Here is a 21,678-nt window from a genome sequence, read left to right as displayed (position 1 = left end):
GCTCAGCCTCTGTTCATCCTTTCTCCTTTCCATCTCTGGTAGGCTTTCCAGATTTGGCAAATAAGAATACGGAACACGCAGTTAAACTGCATGAATAATCTCGTGACATACCTACCTGTACTGAACAGTTACTTGTTGTTTCTTTGAAATTCAAGTTTAACTAGGTGTCCTTTATATTCTCTGGCAGTCCTACTGGGGTTAATTGGCACAAGCTCTAAAAGTTATCTTTTCTATTCTGTCATTAACAGTGTATTCCCATTTTTTGAAGGGACCAAGTATGGCTTTGTAAAATTATAATTTTAAACTCTGACTCAGGACCAAATGAATGTTTTGGATGAGATTCAGATGCATGCGCTAGCAGGACACACCCTCTCACTTCCTTTGGTCCTGCTCTTAGCTCTTTTCTTCACCCATTTTTGGGCCACACACTCCATTTCTATTTTGAGCTCTCCCACGTACTTCTTGCCACTTCATGCGCTCTTTTCCCTGAGGACCGACTGACTGAGAAGGGCTATTAGAGAAACCCTGTTTTCCTCTAGGAACGTGCTCTCAGAGAGCGTTTCTGTGCCTGGAAATGCTCCCCACATGTCTCCGGAAGTGGGGCGGGGAGGAGAGCCAAAGGTTTCCTCCACCTTCGCTTTGGTGGTTGGTCACCAGGAAGTAGGTGCACACTCTGAAGTGAAACAAACAAAAAGTGATGTCTGCCAACAGCCACCACCAAGACAAGCCTCCCGGTTCTTGTTTCTCCTCTGGTGGCTCCTCAGGTCAAATGATACCTTCTTGTCTCCCACGGGGTCTGAGTCAGAGGAGAAACTCAGCCCCCACACCATACTCCTGCTATCTGCCAGGGGATTTGGAATTCCAGAATGTTTATTTCTGGTTCATTGACCTAAGATTCAAACACACGTAGCCTAAAATTATAGTACTGTATATCCACAGCCCAGAACTGCAAGCCCGTTATTAACAGCAATACATTTTGTGGCCTGAGGATTTTTCCCAAATTGCTCTCAGTCGCTTGTTTTACCTGATATCATTTTGTCTGTTCTGATTTTATAAGTGCCACATAGTATAGAAATTTTGAAAAAGCATGTAGTGGAAAACAAAATCCCATACTCTCCCTTATCCCCATACCCAGACAGGAGGTATGCAAGGAAAGAGATGGAAGTTTCACCCAGGACTAGATTTGTGCTGGGAATCGCCCTCTCTTGCCTATGCATACAGAGATTTGGAGAGGGATGTGGTGAGACTGGTGGAGTTATGGAGGGAAAGATAAGGCAGTGTGTTTAAAGGAGATTTGGAGAAAAGTTTTCTGGAGGAGGGGAAAATGACCCTTTCCTATATCTCCCCATCAAAAAAAAAGAAAAAAAAGCCAAGAATCTACATTTCCTGTGTGTGCTTCTGGAATTGAATTTCTGTTGGGGTCGAAGGGGTTAAGAATAAAGGACACACTAAAATTAGCTTCAGGATGGGTGCATTGGCTCACGCTTGTAATCCTAGCACTTTGGGAGGCCAAGGCAGGCAGATCCCTTAAATCAGCAGTTCAAGACCAGCCTGGCCAGCATGGTGAAACCCCATCGCTACTTAAAAAAAAAAAAAAAGCCAGGCATGATGGCAGGCACCTGTGATCCCAGATACTCTGGAGGCTGAGGTGGGAGAATCACTTGAACCTGGGAGACGGAGGTTGTAGTGAGCTGAGATCGCACCATTGCACTCCAGCCTGGGCAACAGAGTGAGACTCCATCTCAAGGAAAGTGATAATAATAACAATAAAATAAAATAAAGTTAGCCTCAAGGCAAGAGCAGCGTTCCTCAGGTTACATAATAAAAAGAAAGATTAAGAAACAATGGGCATGGTGGCTCACGACTGTAATCCCAGCACTTTGGAAGGCCAAAGGCGGGCGGATCACCTGAGGTCAGCAGTTCAAGACCAGCCTGGCCAACAGGGTGAAACCCTGTCTCTACTAAAAATACTAAATTAGCTGCGCGTGGTGGCACATGACTGTAGTCCCAGCTACTCAGGAGGCTGAGGCAGGAGAATTGCTTGAATCCAGGAGATGGAGGTTGCAGTGAGCTGGGATCACGCCACTGCACTCCAGCCTGGGCAACAAGAGCGAAGCTCCATCTCAAAGAAAGAAAGAAAGAAAGAAACCCATCCTCTAAAAGCAGAATTTGGGAAATATTTCCTTTAAAAGGCAAAATATTAAATATTTCAGGGTTTGTCAGCACATATTGTATCTGTTGTCTCTGTTGCATATTCCTTGAAGCAGCTGAAAGAAGTCAAGAATCGAAGAGGTTCTAGGAGAGGAGAGGCTTTATTTCATAATACAATATGAATTCTAATCATCATAATTATTTGCTCCATTACCTGCCACAGTGAGAATTGTTTATTGTTATTTTAGGTGTTTTCCTCAGGTGTTCAGTTATTGTCCGAGTGGCATGAGTAACACACAGTGATGCTGGCGGGAAAATGTGTGTGTGCCCAGAAAGGAAGCAGGTCCTTCCCCTCAGCGTAGAGGAAGGGGCACGTGCAGCAAATACACGCATGCCCCGTGCCTGACATTCCCACCTCCTTACTAACGCCCAGTCCTCGTGTTTACTCTTCGTTTAGGTCAAGGAAGTTGATCCACTGAGTAATGGCTCAGTCATGATTTTTAACACCTCTGCCTCACCACATATGTATCAAATCAAGCAGCTGCGAGCCCTGGCTAATTACAGCATTGGTGTTTCCTGCATGAATGAAATAGGCTGGTCTGCAGTGAGCCCTTGGATTCCAGCCAGCACGACTGAAGGAGGTAATTCCTGGGGTTCAGAATGTGTATTGCCCCCCATGGCATGTGATTCAACAAACCCTTCCCAGTGGCCTGACTGAGAGTTGAAAACTTTGCTTTGTTTGGACTTTGTTTCTGGAGGAGAAAATTATTGAGGAGACGGATGAAAATGGGAAAGATATTTCCTCCATACTTTAAAAGCATTTAGTGACAAAACTCAGCCATGTTATGTATAGGTAATCTTTTCTTTTACGTAGAAGATAATAGCAGCACACTTTAAAACATGCTCTCTCACAACACAACAATCAATACATGTTACCAACACAATAGTCAATACAGAAGCCTTTGGTGACCCCAACATATGTGAGGATTTCTCTCCTCCAGCAAGCAGTCAGCTGTGCAGCGGAGACCAGCTGAGTCTCCTCCAATTCAAGTCTGAAACTACATGGAGATAGCTTCAGATCCCACAGGTTGAGGGCTCAATCCCCAGGCCTCCCCTCCCTTCCGTCCCTGACCCCAGCCTTTAGATGCCAATCACAAATCTTGACCTCTGGAACTTCTGACTGACCAAGTGTTTCCCATGACCTCAGCATTGTGTCCAATTAATTTGCTGGAACGGTTCACAGACCTCAGGGAAGTACTTATATTTACCAGTTTATCATAAAGGATATTACAAAGGATACAAATGAAGAGATGTGGAGGATGAAGTATAGAGGGAAAGGGCGTGGAGCCTCCATGCCCTCCCTGGGTGCACCACCCTCCAGGAACCTCCACATGTTCAGTTATCTGGAAGCTCTCTGAACCCTGTTGTCTTGCTTTTTTTGTGGAAGTTTCATGATGTCAGCATTCCTTCCTCCAGGTTATGGGTCAGGACCCCCTTTGTAATAAGGGTCTTATGACCCACAGTCAGAAAGATGGGGAAGATTAGAGTCCTGCATCGAGGCACATGAAAGGAGGGCAGGAAGAGGTCAGAGAGATTGTTTTCTGAGGCCTACCCCAGAGGCGTAAAGCACCCAACATCATAGCAAAAGATTGTAGGGCACAGTGGCTCACGCCTGTTATCCCTGCACTTTGGGAGGCCGAAGCGGGTGAATCACGTGGTCAGGAGTTCAAGACCAGCTTGACCAACATGGTGAAACCCCATCTCTATTAAAAATACAAAAAATAGCCAGGCGTGGTGGTGCACGCCTGTAATCCCAGCTACTCGGGAGGCTGAAGCAGGAGAATCACTTGAACCTGGGAGGCGGAGGTTGCGGTGAGCTGAGATCACACCACTGCACTCCAGCCTGGTGACAAAGCGAGACTCCATCTCAAAAAAAAAAAAAAAGAAGAAGAAAGAAAAAAGATTGTAACCAGGGCAAATGGATAGGTTTAATTGCATCATATTTTCCATTTGTTCTATCTGTAATTTGTTCTCCTTTTCTTCTTTTTCTTCATTTAAAAATATTTTTATATTTTTAATATTAAATTTTTATGATTCTGTGTTTAATATTTTTCTGATTCTGTTTTTTTATTCTTTGTTTGGCTTATTAGCCATAGCTCTTTTTCTGTTCTTTTAATGGTTGCTTTAGGATTCACAGTATACATATTTAACTTATCACAGTGTACCTTCAAGTGATTTATACCACTTCACATACATTCCATTTTCTCCTTCAGATATTTTTGGCTGTTGTCAAAGAGTTTACTTTAATGTGTCTTAAAAACCATTGCTACACTGTTGTTATTTTTGTTCAGTCAATAATCTTTTACGGAGAGATTTATATAACCAGGAAAAACACATGTTTATGCCTATAGTTACCATTTCTAGCGGTCTTCCTTTTTTGGTCTTTATATTTTATCTGGCATTATTCTCCTTCTTCCTGAAGAACGTTTTAAAAAATCATTTCTTGTAGTGTGTATCTGCTGGTATGGTATTCAGCTCCTGTAGTCTGGGGAAAAATATTTATTTTACCTTTGAAGTGTTCTTATTTTTAGCCTTCATTTTTGAAAAATATTTTTATGAGGTATAGAACTGTAGGTTCACAGTTTTAGTTTAGTTTTTTTTTTTTTTTTTTTACTTTCAGTACATTAAAAGAAGTTGCTCTACTATCTTCTTGCTTGCATTGTTTCCCGCAAGAAATCTGTGATCATCCTAACTTTGTTCCTCTGTATATAGTGTGTCTTTTGTCCCTATTTTCACCCTTATCACTGATTTTGAGCACTTTAATTGTGACCTGCTTTAGTGTAATTTTATTTATATTCCTTGTGTTTGGAGTTCATTGAACTTCTGGGGTCTCTGTATTTGTTGTTTACATCAAATTTGGAAAAAGTTTGGCCATTATTTCTTTATATTTTTTTCCTGTTTCCACCTATCCTCTTTTGTAAGGACTGCAGTTACAAATATATTAGACCATTTAAAGTTGTCCCATAACTCACTGATGATCTATTATTACTTTCCCCTTCTTTTCTGTCTGATTTTATTTTGGATAGTTTCTATTGCTATATCTTCAATTTCACTCATCTTTTTTGGTACAGTATCTAATCTGACATTAGTCCTATCCAGTTTATATTTCATCTCATATACTGTAATTTTTATCTCTTTTTTGCTTTTTTCTGTCTCTAACTTTTGGACCATCTAGAATGCACTTATAATTACTTGTCTTTTTTCTTTCTTTCTTATTTTTGTTTTTTGAGACAGAGTCTCATTCAGTCACACAGGCTGGAGTGCAGTGCCAATCAGCTCACTGCAGTCTTGAACTGCTGGCTTAAGCAATTCTCCCACCTTCGCCTTCGCCTTCTGCGTAGCTGGTACTACAGGTGCATGCCACCAGACCCAACTAATTTTTGTTTATGTTTGTGTGTGTGTGTGTGTGTGTGTTTGGTTGTTTGTGTTTTGTTGTTTTTGTTGTTGTTGTTTGTTTCTTTGTTTGTTTTGAGACGGAGTTTCACTCTTGTTGCCCAGGCTGGAATACAATGGTGCAATCTCGACTCACTGCAACATCTGCCTCCTGGGTTCAAGCAGTTCTCATGCCTCAGCCTCCCGAGTAGCTGGGATTACAGGCATGCACCAGCACGCCCAGCTAATTTTGTATTTTTAGTAGAGATGGGGTTTTCTTCATGTTAGTCAGGCTGGTCTTGAACTCCTGACCTCAGGTGATCCGCCTGCCTTGGCCTCCCAAAGTGCTGGGATTACAGGCATGAGCCACCATACCTGGCGTGTTTTTTGTTTGTTTGCTTGTAGAAACAGGGTCTCACTATTTTGCCCAGGCTGCTCTCAAACTCCTCACCTCACATGATCTTCCCACCTCAGCCTCCCAAAATGTGGGGATTATAGGCATGAGCCACCGTGCCCAGCCTTTTCATAACTGTTTCAATGTCTTTGTTTGCTGTCCTAACATGTATGTTATTTGTGGGTGGTTTCAACTGATTCATTTATGTTTCCACTGTAGGTGGTGTTTTTCAGGTTTGTTGTATGCCTGATAATCTTTTACTGGATTACAGACATTGAGAGTTTTACAGTGTTAGATGCTAGATATTCTTGTATTTCTATAAGTAGCGAGCTTTGTTTTGAGACACAGCTAAGCTAGTGGGAAACAGTTTAATCCTGTAGGGTCTTGCTTTTAAGTTTTATTAGGCAGAACCCGAGCAGGGCTCAGTCTCAGGTCAGTTGTTACCCACTGCTGATACAAGACCATTCTGTGTGCCCTACTCAGTACTTCTTGAATCATTAGATTTTCAGTCTGATTGATGGGAACAGGCACTATTCCCTTGCCCCGTGCGAGGCCTGGATACCATTACCTTTAATTGTTTCATGTGGTTCTTTTTCTGTTTTCCTTTAGAGGCATCCTAAGGATTCTGGTGCCTTCTCCTGGGTATTTGCCTTTCTTAGTTTATGCCCTCGTTTTCACGGAGCCCATTCTCAATTAGCTTCCACAGAATGTATACATAAAAAGTAAAGATTGTGGGAACTTGCACGTCCTTATGTAATACTGGCTTAGTAATTTTTCCAAACATAGAATTTTAGGTTGAAATTATTTTCCCTCAGAAGTTTAAAGATGTTTTCGTATCATTTTTTAGCTTCATGGGTGGCTGTGGAAAATTCTGATACTTAAGTTTTCTATGTGAACTGTTTTTCAGTTTTAGTTTTTAAAATATCTTTTTAATCCTAGTTCTGTGATAAACTGTGATGTGCAATTTGTTTTGGTCATTATCAAGGGCATTCAGTGGCTCCTTTGATCTGGAAATCTGGAAAGTCCTTTGGTTCTTAAAGTTTTGTTTTTCCTTTGGAAATGTTCCAATCTCTGGTTTTTCCAGAAATTGTGTTAGACAATTGTTAATTAGACCTCTTTGATTGCTTCCTCAGTTTTCTTTTTTCAAATTGGCCTATTGTCTTTGCCCTTTTGTTCTACCTTCTTGGAGATGTACTTGATTTATCTTCCAAATTCTTCTGTTAAATATTTTATTTTACTTATCATGTTGGGCTACAGGATAACTGGTGGGCTACAGGATATCCCATGTGTGGCAGAGTGCAGGGATTTCCGTAAGTCTAAACCCTAGAAAAGCACGATTGATCATTTTCAAGTTTTTTTCCTTGAAAATTGTTTTCTGGTTCTCAATCATGAGAGCCTTTTCTGGATATCTCAATTATTTTTTGTTTGTTTGTGTTTAGTTTTCTCTAGTTCCCTGCACTGGCTTTGTCTCCTCTAAGCCCTCTGTTCTGTGTGGTTTTTTTGGTGCCCGACATTCAGTGCGGGGGCTTCCCCAGACCTCTGCCAATTTCTGCTGTCTGCTCCTGTGGAAGAGTGAAGAGTCCTTGATTTGACTGGAACTTGGGCAGAGCTTGTAGGCTTCACTATCAGGTGCCTTAAGTGTTTTGATCCAGATACTCCCAAGTGTCAAAATTGGTTTCTTTCCTCTGTAGCCGCTGACTTCCTCTAGAAAAGAAGTCTCCTGCCCCAGGAATTAAACGTGGCTGCTGATATTCCAGTAGCCAGGTGAGGGAGGAAAGGAAGGTAGAGTCCTTGCCATTTAGTGTATAAACTTTCACTTATTTTCCCAGGTTTCAGCCTGGCTCCTTATCATGCCTCCATCCTACAGGTGCTCTAAGTTTAGTGGCTTTCTGCTTCAGAGAATAAATCACCCTGTGTCCTATGGATATTTGAGGGCATACTTGCCAGGTGTGTAGGCATGGAGAAGATAGACTTTGAGAAGCAACTATTTCTTAATCAGACTTCCAATCACTCTTTCCAGTTTTAGTCCCTGTTTTACGACCTGGGCCCACAGCTTCTGGGCTGCTCTGTGGTTCTTTGGGGGAACATTGGCTTGCTGAGTTAACTATACCTTCTTCATCTCTTTTTCAGCTTTCAAATATGTGTTGCAATCTCTCTTCTACTGTTGACTCCTCTTTGCCTTGTGAGTTTATATCTTTTTAAATTCTTTATTGCCATCATAGAGGGGTTTTGGGAGGAGGCAGACATACAGACATGTTGTGTTGGCCATATTTAGCCACAAATTCTACAACAGGTTTGAAAGTGTGTGACTGATTTCATAGGCAGCTTTAGTTGTGTGGCATTTTCTAAGCTGAAATTCATTTTAACTTCATGATTACTGTTTCTGGGATCAGCAGAGAAAAAGAGGGTTATAGTATCCTTTCACACATATCTGAAATATATAATTTAACCTCCCCTCATTCAACTACATGCAACAGTTTCGTGTATATTATTCCAATTGTTATTATTCTTTCTAGATATAGAAGATTTATTTTTTTAATTTCTAAAATGGATCTATATACTTTTCACAATCTGATTGTTTCCCCCATTGGATTTTTTTTTATATCAATACATGTGATATACCTAATTCTTTCCAGTGGCCAGGTAATTAAGTATTCCATTGGAAAATGTATCAAAATTTATATTATTATTATTATTGTTATTTGAGACAGAGTCTCACTCTGTTGCCCAGACTGGAGTGCAGTGGCATGATCTCGGCTCACTGCAACCTCCACCTCCCAGGTTATATCATAATTATTGACCAAGCATTGCATTTCTTTCTATTTGTCATTATTATACTGCAATGAATATAATATCACCTACAGATTAAATTCCTAGAAATAAAATATTTGGTCAGAGAGCATATTATTTTCAATTTTAATAGATATAGTTAAGTTCTTCTCTCCCAAAAAAAGACTGTAGTAATGATCTTAACTTGTTTCCCAAATTATTTTATACACATACACACATGCGCGCACACACACACACACACGCACGTACTTTTTAAATGTGTTGACAGATTAGCTCTGTTCAGATCGTCAATAACTTGCCTCTGGACTTTAAAATGGTGGCTGCATTCTGAGCTCAGCAGTGTTTCCTACCTTGTGCATCTCAAATGCCACCAAGCTGATCTCCAACTGGCCGTGTTGACTTTCTGCCCCACAGGTTTGTCCTGGAGAACATTGTTCATGGAGAAGTTGTGTCTGCTTCACTTCCCCAGGAGTCCAGAGCACCACCCACCCTACCTTCCCTGCCTTCCTCTTCTTTGCTGTTTTACTTTAGGTGCTCATGAAATTTCCCTTTTTTTTTTTCTTTTGAGATGGGGTCTTGCCCTGTCGCCCAGGCTAGAGTGCAGTGGTGCAATCACAGCTCACTGCAGCCTTGACTTTCCAGGGTCAAGTGATCTTTCCTCAGCCTCCCAAGTAGCTGGGACTACAGACCTGTGCCATCATACCCAGCTAATTTTTTTATTTTTAGTGGCAATGGGAGTCTCACTATGTTGCCCAGGCTGGTCTCAAACTCGTGACCTCAAGCAATCCTCTCCCTCTGGCCTCCCAAAGTGCTGGGATTGTAGGCATGAGCCACCATACCTGGCCAACGTTTTCTTATTTTCTTTCTCTTTCTCTTTTTTTCTCTTTCTCTTTCTTTCCTTCTTTTCTTCCTTGCTTGCTTTTTCTGCCCAGGCTGAAGTGCAGTGGCATGATCCTGTCTCACTGTAGCCTCAGCCTCCTGGACTCAAGGAATCCTCCTGCCTCTATCTCCTGAGGGACTGGGACTACAGATGTGCACCAAGTAGTCAGCTAATTTTTTAGTTTTTTTGTTTCGTTTTGTAGAGAGGGTCTCGCTATGTTCTGGCTGACATTTTCTACTTAAGAAATGAATTTCTAGGCTTCAGTAACCTAAAAGGGCTCACTTATTTAAAACTCATTGATTTCTCAGTGAAAATCTTAGTTGAGAAGGTGAAAATGTGCTGTAAGTCTTGGTCTCGTTTGAGTGCTTTTCACAGAGCATTTGAAAAACAAACACTTGAAAACCCAGATGAGAATGCATCTGTGTGTGCTTTGTGGTTCTTCATTCTTCTCTCCTTTTTCTTTTGCAGCCCCATCAGTAGCACCTTTAAACGTCACTGTGTTTCTGAATGAATCTAGAGATAATGTGGACATCAGATGGATGAAGCCTCCGACCAAGCGGCAGGCTGGAGAACTGGTGGGCTACAGGATATCCCATGTGTGGCAGAGTGCAGGGATTTCCGTAAGTCTAAACCCTAGAAGAGCACGATTGATCATCTCCTTTCAACTTGCTGGTTTACTTCAGTTTTAGAAGCTTTCATTTGGTTTTGAAAAGACCTGGTGTGATTGAGTTAGACAAGGCACCTTTCAGGGGAACATAAAGAATATAGTAAATATTAGAGGTGACTGAACAGTTATAAAATTCTAAGGAGTCTTTTGGAACTTTCCTCACTCATTCATTCATTCACTTATTCATGAGATAGATATAGATTTCATCCTCTGTTATCACCTGACTTTTGCCCTCATGGAATTTAGGCTCTTATAGGAAGACAATGTGGACTACCCAAATTGTAGCATTAGGTCAGAGAGCTACAGGGCTTAGCAGTCCAGCAATTCATGGCCTTTTGGAAATTTCATGGGACTTTGCAAAAGAAGAAGATCAGGGAATAACCTCATCCTCATAGAGAATGACAAGAAGTAAGCAGTCACCAAAGGAGGGGACTAAGCAAGCTCGCTGGCCAGCCTGGCACAGCTGCAGACAAGCCGAAATTAGACATGAGACTTACTGGATCAGGACATGCAGTCTGACACGGCATAGCACACAACCAGGTGCATCAGCCAGATGGCACAGGTTCCCTTCCCCACCAAGTCCCATTGGGCAATGTGATGTACCCACTTGGTGGATTGTGCACCTGAGGGTACCAGGGTCAAGGGCTCAGCACCCTGTGTAGTGAGCAGCAAACAAGCTGATCCTCTGTGCAGTTGCACGGTCGTCATGCTGTGGCCACCTTGACCTGCTTCATTGCCCATGTGACCGGCCCCAGCGTGGCTCAGGGCTGGGAATGGTTACCTTGCACTTTGTCACGCTCAGCAAGGATGAACAAAGATGCTTGGAGCCTGTGGCAGACTGCCTGTCCCAGAAAAGGTGGTACTTGAATTGGACTTATGTGTCAGTCAGAATTATTTAAAGAAACAGCTAATTGGCCGGGCGCGGTGGCTCAAGCCTGTAATCCCAGCACTTTGGGAGGCCGAGATGGGCGGATCACGAGGTCAGGAGATCGAGACCATCCTGGCGAACACGGTGAAACCCCGTCTCTACTAAAAAAATACAAAAAACTAGCCGGGCGAGGTGGCGGGCGCCTGTAGTCCCAGCTACTCGGGAGACTGAGGCAGGAGAATGGCGTAAACCCGGGAGGCGGAGCTTGTAGTGAGCCGAGATCCGGCCACTGCACTCTAGCCTGGGCGGCAGAGCGAGACTCCGTCTCAAAAAAAAAAAAAAAAAAAAAAAGAAACAGCTAATTGAACACGTATGTATAGAAGGAGATTTATGATGAGAAATGGACTCATGCAATTACGGAGACTGAGACTTCTCACGATCTGCCGTCTGGAAGCTAGAGACCTGGGAGCCAGTGGTGTAGTTCAGTCCGAGTCTGAAGGCCTGAGAACAGGGCCAGTGGTGTAGATCTCAGTCCAAGGATAGGAAAATACTGATGTCTCAGCTCAAGCCTTCAGGCAGAGAAAAGGGGAGAATTCCTCCTTTCTTTACCTTTTGTTCTTTCTAGGCCCTCAGTGGATTGGATGAGGACCAGCCACACTGGAGAGGGCAGTCTGTATTAGTGAGTCCCCCATTTCAAATACTAATCTCACTGGATACACCTTCACAGACACACCCAGAAATCACGTTCAGCCACATAGCTGGGCACCTCTGTCACCCAGTCAAGCTGACACATAATATTAACCATCACAGCTTAGAGTAATCTTGGCAGATGAAGTTTGAGGAGTCTCAGACGGGAAAATATAACATGAGAGAAGGCACAATACGGCAACTTTAAGTTCTGACTCACTTGAAGGTCTGGAACATAACCCTTTTGTGAGAGCAAGATGTGAGATGAAGCTGGATTAAGGAGTTCTGACCCTAAAATGCAGGGCCCTGAAAGTGAGGCCAAGGCAGGTAGAAATTGGTTGATAGCAAGGGAGCCGATGATAAGTATGAACTCAGGAGCACAACTTGAGGCTTACAGGTCATGATGATGACCTAGATGATTCTTCTTTTATGAATAATTACATTGAGTTTGCTGATGTAAGTAACCTTCCAACCTGCCTTCTTTCCACCAGAGCATACTTGCTGAACATATTTCACTCTGGTCTTCCATGACTGAGCAGGGAACTCAGCAGCAGGCTCCTGCCAGCTACAGAGGTTTTCTTGCTCCCTGAAAATGTATGTGAGAATCGTCCACAGTGTTTATTTGGAATACCAGTGTGTGCTTGGAACTGGGTAGGGGTATGGTGGGGGAGCATCAATATGTCAGGTAATTCCTGCCTTATAATCAGTCTAAAATTGGCAAGACCCTTTAGATTTTTGCTAAAGCTGGCAAGTTCAGTGAAGACTCTCTAGTATAAGCACTGGTTTCATTTCACAGTGGCAAACAAAAGGCAAAGGGAATCTACCTGTGAAATAGTGGCTCCCTCCCTATGTACCAGCCAGTGCCCTTCCAACGACTTCGTTAAGCATGACTCCAGTCAAACCCAGAGGGACATTTGATTTTGATTTCTATGAAGTCTAAAGACCACTACTATGATGTGAACCCTAGACCCAATACAGCAGCAGGAAAGGCAGCTGGGTGATGGTGCCTGGGTGTGGTTAGGTGGGCAGCTTCTAGACAGGTTCCCTTCCCACCTGGGAAAGGAAGAGAGTAGGGTAATACTGCCTCCTTTTGTGACACAGAACATCCATGGAAGGGCAGATGCACTGGTTTCCTTATCAAGTCTGTCTCTTCTTTACTGTGATCATGGAAAGCATGCTTCTTCTGTGTTGCCGTATTCCTGATCAATCTAATCCTAGTAACAAATTGTATTAGTCTGTTCTCACACTGCTAATAAAGACATACCTGAGACTAGGTAATTCTAAAGAAAAATAAGTTTAATGGACTCACAGTTCCACATGGCTGGGGAATCCTCACAATCACGGCAGGAGGCAGAGAAGGAGCAAAGGCACTTCTTACATGGTGGCAGGCAAGAGAGCGTGTGCAGGGGAACTCCCCTTTATAAAATCATAGGATCTCACGAGACATTCACTATCAAGAGAACAGCACGGGAAAACCCCGCCCCCATGACTCAATTACCTCCCACCAGGACCCTCCCATGACATGTGGGGATTATAGCACTACAAGTCAAAATGAGGTTTGGGTGGGGACACAGCCAAACCATATCATAGATCCAAATTTTAGCTTCTTCATGGCATCTATATGGAGCATCACATACAGATGCTCCATATAGAGATGAACAGGGAGAGTGGGTGAGCAGATGCACCCACCAATGATGCCCAAAGTTTGTTTTAATCATTTTTAGCCACATATCATCCAGCATTTATCAAAACTGCCATTTTCTGAAAGGACACTTAAAATTTATTTTGATTTCCCTGCCTCAGTTTACCTATCAGGAAGCAGACTGTTGGACGCAATAGGTGATGGAAGTAGAGAAAAAGAAAGCTTAGAAGTCCATGTTGTTCTGCCTCATAGTAAATGATCATGGTATTAATTAATTTTAAATAGCAATCCCGCTTAAAAGTCACAGCTGCGAGAGAAGCAGCCTTTCCTTTTGTCTTTTGTCCCAAGGCATTTGTGTGAGGTGCCTCTGGATTAACTGCATTTCTCCATTGGCTGAGTTGCAGGAATCAAATGCCTCTTTGAGAGAAAGGCTTTTGTTCACAATGCTGAATGCTTGGTGTAGCTGTACTAAACATAAAGGTTCAGCAGGAATTTTATCTTTCTCTATTTGGCAGGAAAATAGTGATTACCAGCAGACACTTAGGCTGTCTAAAACAAGCCAGTTTGTTTAAAGAGCTGCAGGTCATCCTTTCTCCTTCTACTTCTGGCATGGGCGAAAGCTACTTTTCTGAAGGGGGCCTCTTTAGCTGAGGCATTCTGAAGGGCAGCAATGATGAAAACCTTATGAATGACTGGCTGGAGAGCCTTGTGCACTAAATGCCATTAGCACTCAGCTAGGCTGTGCATTCTCATTGCCCTTTGTTCAGAACGGTCCCCTCTGCAGGGAGAACAGAACTGCCACAGTTAGGGCCGTGCCCTTTCCAGTCACTTACCTCCTTGGGGATGCCAGATCATGCCAGTGAGATCATTTATTGGGCTTTGCACTATACTTTATGCATCATGACAGTCTTGTGACAACAAAGACCCAGTGGCTCACTTTACTTTGGAAAACATTCTCTGATGCAGCTAAGTGTCAAACTTGTGATCCAAAACTGGGGGCAAATAAGAACAGAGAAGAAAGGTGGACCCTGGGAGTGCCCTGAAATCCACACCCAAAAGGAAGTTTGAGATGATCTTGGCATCTGTCACTTTGATTTCCTTGAATTTCCTTCATCTCAGAAGGGCAAAGCTTAGACAAAACTTTGTCTCAAAATTATCCTTTCATTTTCATTTTTAGATAACTGATACTAAAGCTACTTCCTTATGCAGGACAGAGCAGTTGGATATTTTTGAAAGATATTTCTCACTTATAACTGTAATTAAGGCTGGGCGCGGTGGCTCAAGCCTGTAATCCCAGCACTTTGGGAGGCCGAGACGAGCGGATCACGAGGTCAGGAGATCGAGACCATCCTGGCTAACACGGTGAAACTCTGTCTCTACTAAAAAATACAAAAAAACTAGCCAGGCGAGGTGGCGGGCGCCTATAGTCCCAGCTACTCGGGAGGCTGAGGCAGGAGAAAGGTGTGAACCCGGGAGGCGGGGCTTGCAGTGAGCTGAGATCCGGTCACTGCACTCCAGCCTGGGCGACAGAGCAAGACTCCGTCTCAAAACAAACAAACAAACAAAAAAACTGTATTTAAGGGTGGGATTTTTCGTGTGCATACAATTTCAGAACTTTCTTGGCAGTCGTTTTTGCTTGGCTTGTTGCAGTTATACTGAAGACAGGTCTGTAGCTTTGTGTTCCCACAATGGTCATGTCACTTTCAGACTAAGAATCCTTTGATCTTTACTGTATGGATATTTATTATATCTCAGTGATGATACCTACTTTTTTCATTCTATTTTTCTTGCGATTACTTGCCTTCCAAATCAGAGCTTAAAATCCAAAGATAAGGAGCAAATACAATGTGTTCTCTTTGAAGTTGGAGGCAGGTCTTGCTCGTCTTTGTACTGTCTGAACACAGAGCCTTGACCTTGCTTTGAAGGCACTTATGGCACCATGGATTTGATCTGTGGGCCCAGCTACACCATCTAAACCAGCTGGAGAATTTCTCTCTGTGAATGGAGCAGTCTTTTATTGAGTTGGACTAGTATTTCCCACCCCACCCTCATTCCCATAAAGTGTCTGTGGATCTTCCGTGAAAAAAGTGTTCAGTGAGCAAATAGAGTTATAAAATATTGCATATTATACCACCTTGAAGGCCCAACATGTATACTGGCAAGTTCAAGGCTCTTTGAAGTTCAACAGAAAATAAATCTGTTTAACTTTGACCCAGAATCGCCTAAACGTTAGGCAGAGACACATTTTTATACATGCGGTTTTTATGGAGTTCATTGCTTTGGGTTTATTGCTTGAATGCTAGTTTACTCTTCGTTTTCAAAGGGTATAGATCTTAGAAGGAATCTCATAGCAGAGATTCTTGTAGCCTTGAGACAGCATGATATGTAGAACCAACTTTTTTTTTTTTTTTTGAGACAGAGTCTCACTCTGTCATTCAGGCTGGAGTGCAGTGGCACAATCTCAGCTCACTGCAACATCTGCCTCCCGGAGAACCAACTTCTTTAAAGACTCAGGGAAGCTACAGTGTACTTGACCCAAGACCTTGGCCTCCTAACAAGCTCCCCTAATGAGCTGAGCTGTGTGCCTGGATGTTGGCATGTGCCCACCGCCTCTTCCTTTCTCCTTTTCTCCCTCTTTCTCACTGTCAAAGGAGAGCAGAGCATTTGAACTGGTGTTGTCTTAAAGTATGAAGAATAGGCAAGGTTCTCATGGCCAGCCAGGGATCTGAACCACTTCTGAAACCCAGGGATTAATCAAATAGGGTACATTTTGCCTGGAGGAGAAACCTACCATGGAGGTAAACTCCATTAATGGGTCAAATAAGCTTCCTGGTTTGGGGAACTAGACAGCCTTGATGATTTTCTCTAATGCACCAAGACTTGAAAGATACCACAAAGTCAATTCTGTAAGGTTTTGTATTTATTTATAGGGAAAGAAGACCCAACTGTAGCACCACCTTGAACATGATAGAAGGATAATCATAGCCACCACTGATTACTTGCAGCATGCCAGATCATGTACTATGTGTTTTACATAAAGGAACTCATTAAACCCTGAACAGTGAGACGGGGCGCAGTGGCTCACGCCTATAATCTCAGCACTTTGGGAGGCCGAGGCAGGTGGATCACCTGAGGTTAGGAGTTTGAGACCAGCCTGACCAAGGTGGTGAAACCCTATCTCCACTAAAAATAAAAAAGTTAGCCGGGCATGGTGGCGGGCACCTGTAGTCCCAGTTACTTGGGCGGCTGAGGCAGGAGAATCGCTTGAACCTGGGAGGTGGAGGTTGCAGTGAGCTGAGATAGCGCCACTGCACTCCAGCCTGGGTGACAGAGCGAGACTCCACCTCAAAAAGAAAAAAGAAAAAAATAATAAACCAGTGAATGTCTTTTCCTAAGTTCTGTGAGCCACTCTAGCAAATTAAACAAACTCAAGGAGGGGGTCATGGGGTCCCTGATTTATAGCCAGCTGGTCAGAAGTACAGGTCAAACTACCTGGGGCTTGTGATTTGCATCTGAAATTGGGGGGGCTCTTGGGGGCTGAGCCCTCAACCTGTGGGATCTGACACTATCTCCAGGTGATAGTGTTAGAATTGAACTGGGTTGGAGAATGCCCAGCTGGTGTCTGCGGTAGAACTGACTGGTTGTTGGTAGGGAAAAAGTCTCATACACTTCTTGGTGACCAGAGGTCACAGAAGCCTTCTGTGTTGACTATTGTGGTGTGGGAGCAGAAAAAACAGCTTGTTTTTTTTCTGCAGGGGACATTTCTGGGTCCTGATGTCCACTGCCTATTTAGATTTGGAAACAGTCTCTGGATGGCCAACCCAGGTGCCCCCTTGGTCATGAATGATGGACTGCTCTCTCCTTAAGGGTTGAGATGGTTCTATCCTTCACCATCACTAGCAAAGTGACCGACTTGAGAGTGAGTGACCAGGGAATACAGTTACCAATAGAACTGCCTTTGCTGTTCATTGATGACCTGTGACATCTGTGACCCACATGACCTGAGACTTCTTTCTGTCTCTGAAATCAAATTTCCAAAATTCAGAGATAAAGACATGTTCCTAGAACTTCGTTTCAGCTTTCACAACCCCTGCAATTTCCATTTGAAAAGCCAGCCCAAACACAAGATTAGTTTCCTACACCAGAGAACATTATGATTATAGAGGTTTGGAAAAGGGGAGGAAGGTGTCGTATAAACCCTTAGTTCTGGTTATTTTTTTCCCTTTGTTTGAATGACATTGACTTTTAAATAACATACAAATAAAAGTAAAACCAGAGTTTTGAAAACTGAACAAGTTGTACATTTGTCACACTGAAAGAGAAAAAAAGTGTCAGTGCCCTCTTCCAGGTAGATTTTAGTCAAAATTCTTATAATTTCAAAGAACAGGAGGCCACTCATGCTGGTTCAAGGGCGGGTGGCAGGTGGACAGTGTCAAGGGACAGTGTGACTAGTGTATTGTGCTATGGGTGGTTCTGAGGATCGAGGGCTCAAGGAGTCAGTCTTGTCTGCCATCTGGGTGCATCTACTACGTGCTCCCTCTCTTCCAGAAGCTTCTTTAGGACCACTGTACGTGCCATGCCCTCATAGCCCTAGCTTGCCAACGCCCCCCAAAACTTGAGGTTGCATCCTGTCCCTACCCGCCTTTTGGTTCCATTGGCCATGGCCTGAGTGAGGAAGGAACACTGTGAAAGTGTGGCTTCTGACCCCAGACGTGGGCAGGATGGCTTCCTCAGAAGGAACTATAGACATGCCTGCAGTTTGCCTGGCCGTTAGTGTTTTCATTTCCTCTTTTCCTCTCTGTCCCCAGAAAGAGCTCTTGGAGGAAGTCGGCCAGAATAACAGCCGAGCTCAGATCTCTGTTCAAGTCCACAATGCTACGTGCACAGTGAGGATTGCAGCCGTCACAAAAGGGGGAATCGGGCCCTTCAGTGACCCCGTGAAAATATTTATCCCTGCGCATGGTGAGAGCTATACCCAGTAAGGGCTGATAGGGTGTGATGGTCCAGGCAGTGCACAGATTGCTGGAAAGTAACCTGGGGGATGGATGGCTGATTAAAGAATGAAAAAATAAGGCTGGGCTTATCTCAACAATTCAGGAGTCAAAAGCAGGAGGAGTCTGAGACCAACCTGGGCAATGGACAGCATAGTGAGACCCTGTCTCTACAAAAAAATACGTATTTTTAAAATTTGCTGGGCATGGTGGATCATGCCTGTTGTCCCAGCTACTTGGGAGGCTGAGATGGGAGAATTGCTTGAACCCAGGAGGCAGAGGTTTCAGTGAGCTATGATCACACCACTGTACTCTAGCTAGGTAAGAGAGCGAGACCCTGTCTCAAAAAAAAAAAAAAAAAAAAGGAAAAATAAGAATCAAAAATACTTTTTCCAGTGATAAAGATATGATATGATAACATGCTTTGTAGAACTGCTGATACCCATAGGTCCCTCCTATAGTTACTATTAATGGTAATAACTTACTTGGGAGATCAGTCTTTTCAGATGCCAACTTTGGCTTTACTTATTGAACTTAGTTACAATGATGTATACTGTACATGACTGAATTTTAGATAAACGATATAGCTAATCCTTAGCTGTCTATAATTGGGACAATTTATTTGCTGGTGGTGGTTTTGCTGTGTTTCAAACAGTACTGCTTTGCCATGTTTTTACCCATTCAAGCCTTGGGTAACATGCTTTGTGTTTTGTCTGCACAGAATATGAAATCTTTCCTATGGAAGCCATCCTCAGACTGTCCTGGGCCCACTGAGCTAAATGCCCAGCCATGCGAGTTGGCTTTTGCATGTTGCTGGAATGTCCTTTGGCACGGTGCCACGGTGGTACCCCAAGTGAACCAAGTGCTGTGCTCACTCCATAACCCAGTGGAGCCACTTTGACTCTCACCTTTCCTAGGTTGTTTAATGTTAAATGACTGTCATAAAGTCCATGCGTAGGTATCTAGATCAGTGTGCTTATACATTAAGTTTTTGCCAAAAATGACCTTTGTACCCAATAGCAGACAGATGATTTGTTCCCTGTCTTGTGAGCAGATGATTGAGTTCCCACCTGCCTGTTACCAGGGACCCTCAAACTTGCTCTCCCTTTTGGTGCTGAAATGGAACCACATTACGTTCCTGCAGCCCATAGGCACAGTTCCCGGGAAACACTAGTAACTGGTGATGGGGAGGCAAGATGTGTCTACCTGGTAGAAATTCAAAGACACTGAGATTCTGCCTGGACATGGTGACTCACGCCTGTAAATACAACACTTTGGGAGGCCAAGGCAGGCAGATCACTTGAACTCAGGAGTTCAAGACCAGCCTAGCCAACATGGTGAAACCCCATCTCTATCAAAAACAACAACAACAACAACAATTAGCAGGGTGTGGTGGCATGTGCCTGTGGTCCCAGCTACTTGGGAGGATTGCTTGAGCCCGGCAGGTGGAGGTTGCAGTGAGCCAAGATCATGCCATTGTATTTCTGCCTGGGTGACAGAGTGAGACCCCATCTCCAAAACGAAACAAAACAAAACAAGAACAAAGACAATGAAATTCTGATTCTAAAGGGACAGCTTAAAAAAAATCAGAGTTTAGGCTGGGCGCGGTGGCTCATGCCTATAATCCCAGCACTTTGGGAGCCTGCGGCGGGCAGATCACTTGAGGTCAGGAGTCACAGACCAACCTGGCCAACATGGTGAAGCCATGTTTGCTATGCAGGCATTCCTTACCTTGCATGGCTCCAGTATGCACAAATTTCAATTACTACAGTTAAATAACAGCCATGCCCCAAAAATATAGTTCAAATTTTAGTCACCATTCTATATTAACTATAATGGCAGAAAGCATGAACTTGGGCTGCTGGCTCTTCAGGCCACCAATCACTGTAGAAATAACAGATGCACATCACTCTCAGGACCAATGGCGTCATTTCTTTCAAAGTCTGTAGTGATTGGTCACTGCGCCTTTGTCCTTCTTTTTGTGCCCACCTAACGGAGACATGTGGCTGTGTTGCCTCCTTGTCTCCCAGGGACAAACTCACATGCCATTTTACAAAAACGGGTAATTGAAAAAGGGAGTTGGTGAACAAAGGTAAAAGCACAGCAAAGAAATGCAAAGTGATAATGTTCAACGTAAAATTTGAATTGAATGTAAGACTATGGAAAGTTGTTACTGCCCCCACTGATAAACGTTAGATGTGAATCAGCGGTCCTTAGTGAAGGTGAACTTATGCACATACATGAAGAGGTTGCGACAAAAATGTTGAAAATGTCCCAGAGAAAGCGACACCGTCAAAAAACAACATTGAAGGAATACTGAGAGATATTTTACAACCTTGAAAGAACAAGATAAAGTATTAGCCGCGGATCCAAACTTAGAAAGGAATGTGACAGTTGTCCAAAACACAGAAACTATGTTTTCTCTGTATCATAAGTTACATGACTAGAAGGCAAACTATTCAACCTACTCTCGATCGTTTTTTACAAAGAAATGACACTTTAATTTTTCATGTTTCTAACATTTTAAACTACAGTACAAGTAAATGTTAGTTGTAATTTTTAAAATTTTCTTGTACATGTATAACTGACGTGAGTTTTCTCATTGATTTTTAAATTACTATTTTTAATTAACAATTGAAAAATTATATATACCTCTGGAGTACAATGTGACATTTTGATCTATATATACGTTGTGGAATGAGTAAATCAAGCTAGTTTCCCATCAGTTATTAAGATCTCTTTGCATGGTGTCAGCTTACACAAAGTGAGGCCTGCCTGTATTTGTAGATTACAAAAGATTTAACTGAGTTCTGAAAGCTTTGACTATTTGTTCTTCCCTGTTACAAGCCAATGTTTCTCATATATTTCAAACCCATGATTGGTCTATTGGTATTTTACCAGGTTGGGTAGATCATGCCCCCTCTTCAACTCCAGCGCCTGGCAATGCAGATCCTGTGCTCATCATCCTTGGCTGCTTTTGTGGATTTATTTTGATTGGGTTGGTTTTATATATCTCCTTGGCCATCAGAAAAAGAGTTCAGGAGACAAAGTTTGGGTAAGTCTCCCAGCTAAAAATGTTTGCACACTGCTTTTGACCAGGTTGTTATACCAAGTGATTATGCCTTTCCTGTTGGGCCAGCTGCGGCACATTGCTCCCAGATGGCTGTCCTGCCTTA

The 21,678-nt window shown here is 43.1% G+C and overlaps 1 protein-coding gene across 2 annotated transcripts in view; it reads left to right on the top strand.

Moving 5' to 3' along the window:
- Positions 1-21,678, top strand: part of MERTK (MER proto-oncogene, tyrosine kinase) — a 138,643-nt gene that overhangs the window by 77,027 nt on the left and 39,938 nt on the right. For both annotated transcript variants that reach the window (XM_033175461.1, XM_033175462.1), the window contains exons 7-10: positions 2,609-2,792; positions 10,116-10,267; positions 18,320-18,473; positions 21,404-21,557. In XM_033175461.1, the coding sequence (XP_033031352.1) occupies positions 2,609-2,792; positions 10,116-10,267; positions 18,320-18,473; positions 21,404-21,557 (644 nt within the window). The remainder of the gene's footprint in view (positions 1-2,608; positions 2,793-10,115; positions 10,268-18,319; positions 18,474-21,403; positions 21,558-21,678) is intronic.

The sequence above is a fragment of the Trachypithecus francoisi genome, unplaced genomic scaffold, assembly GCF_009764315.1.
Source record: "Trachypithecus francoisi isolate TF-2019V2 unplaced genomic scaffold, Tfra_2.0 Lachesis_group17, whole genome shotgun sequence".
Taxonomy (NCBI): domain Eukaryota; kingdom Metazoa; phylum Chordata; class Mammalia; order Primates; family Cercopithecidae; genus Trachypithecus; species Trachypithecus francoisi.
This window is presented reverse-complemented; position numbering and strand designations above follow the sequence as displayed.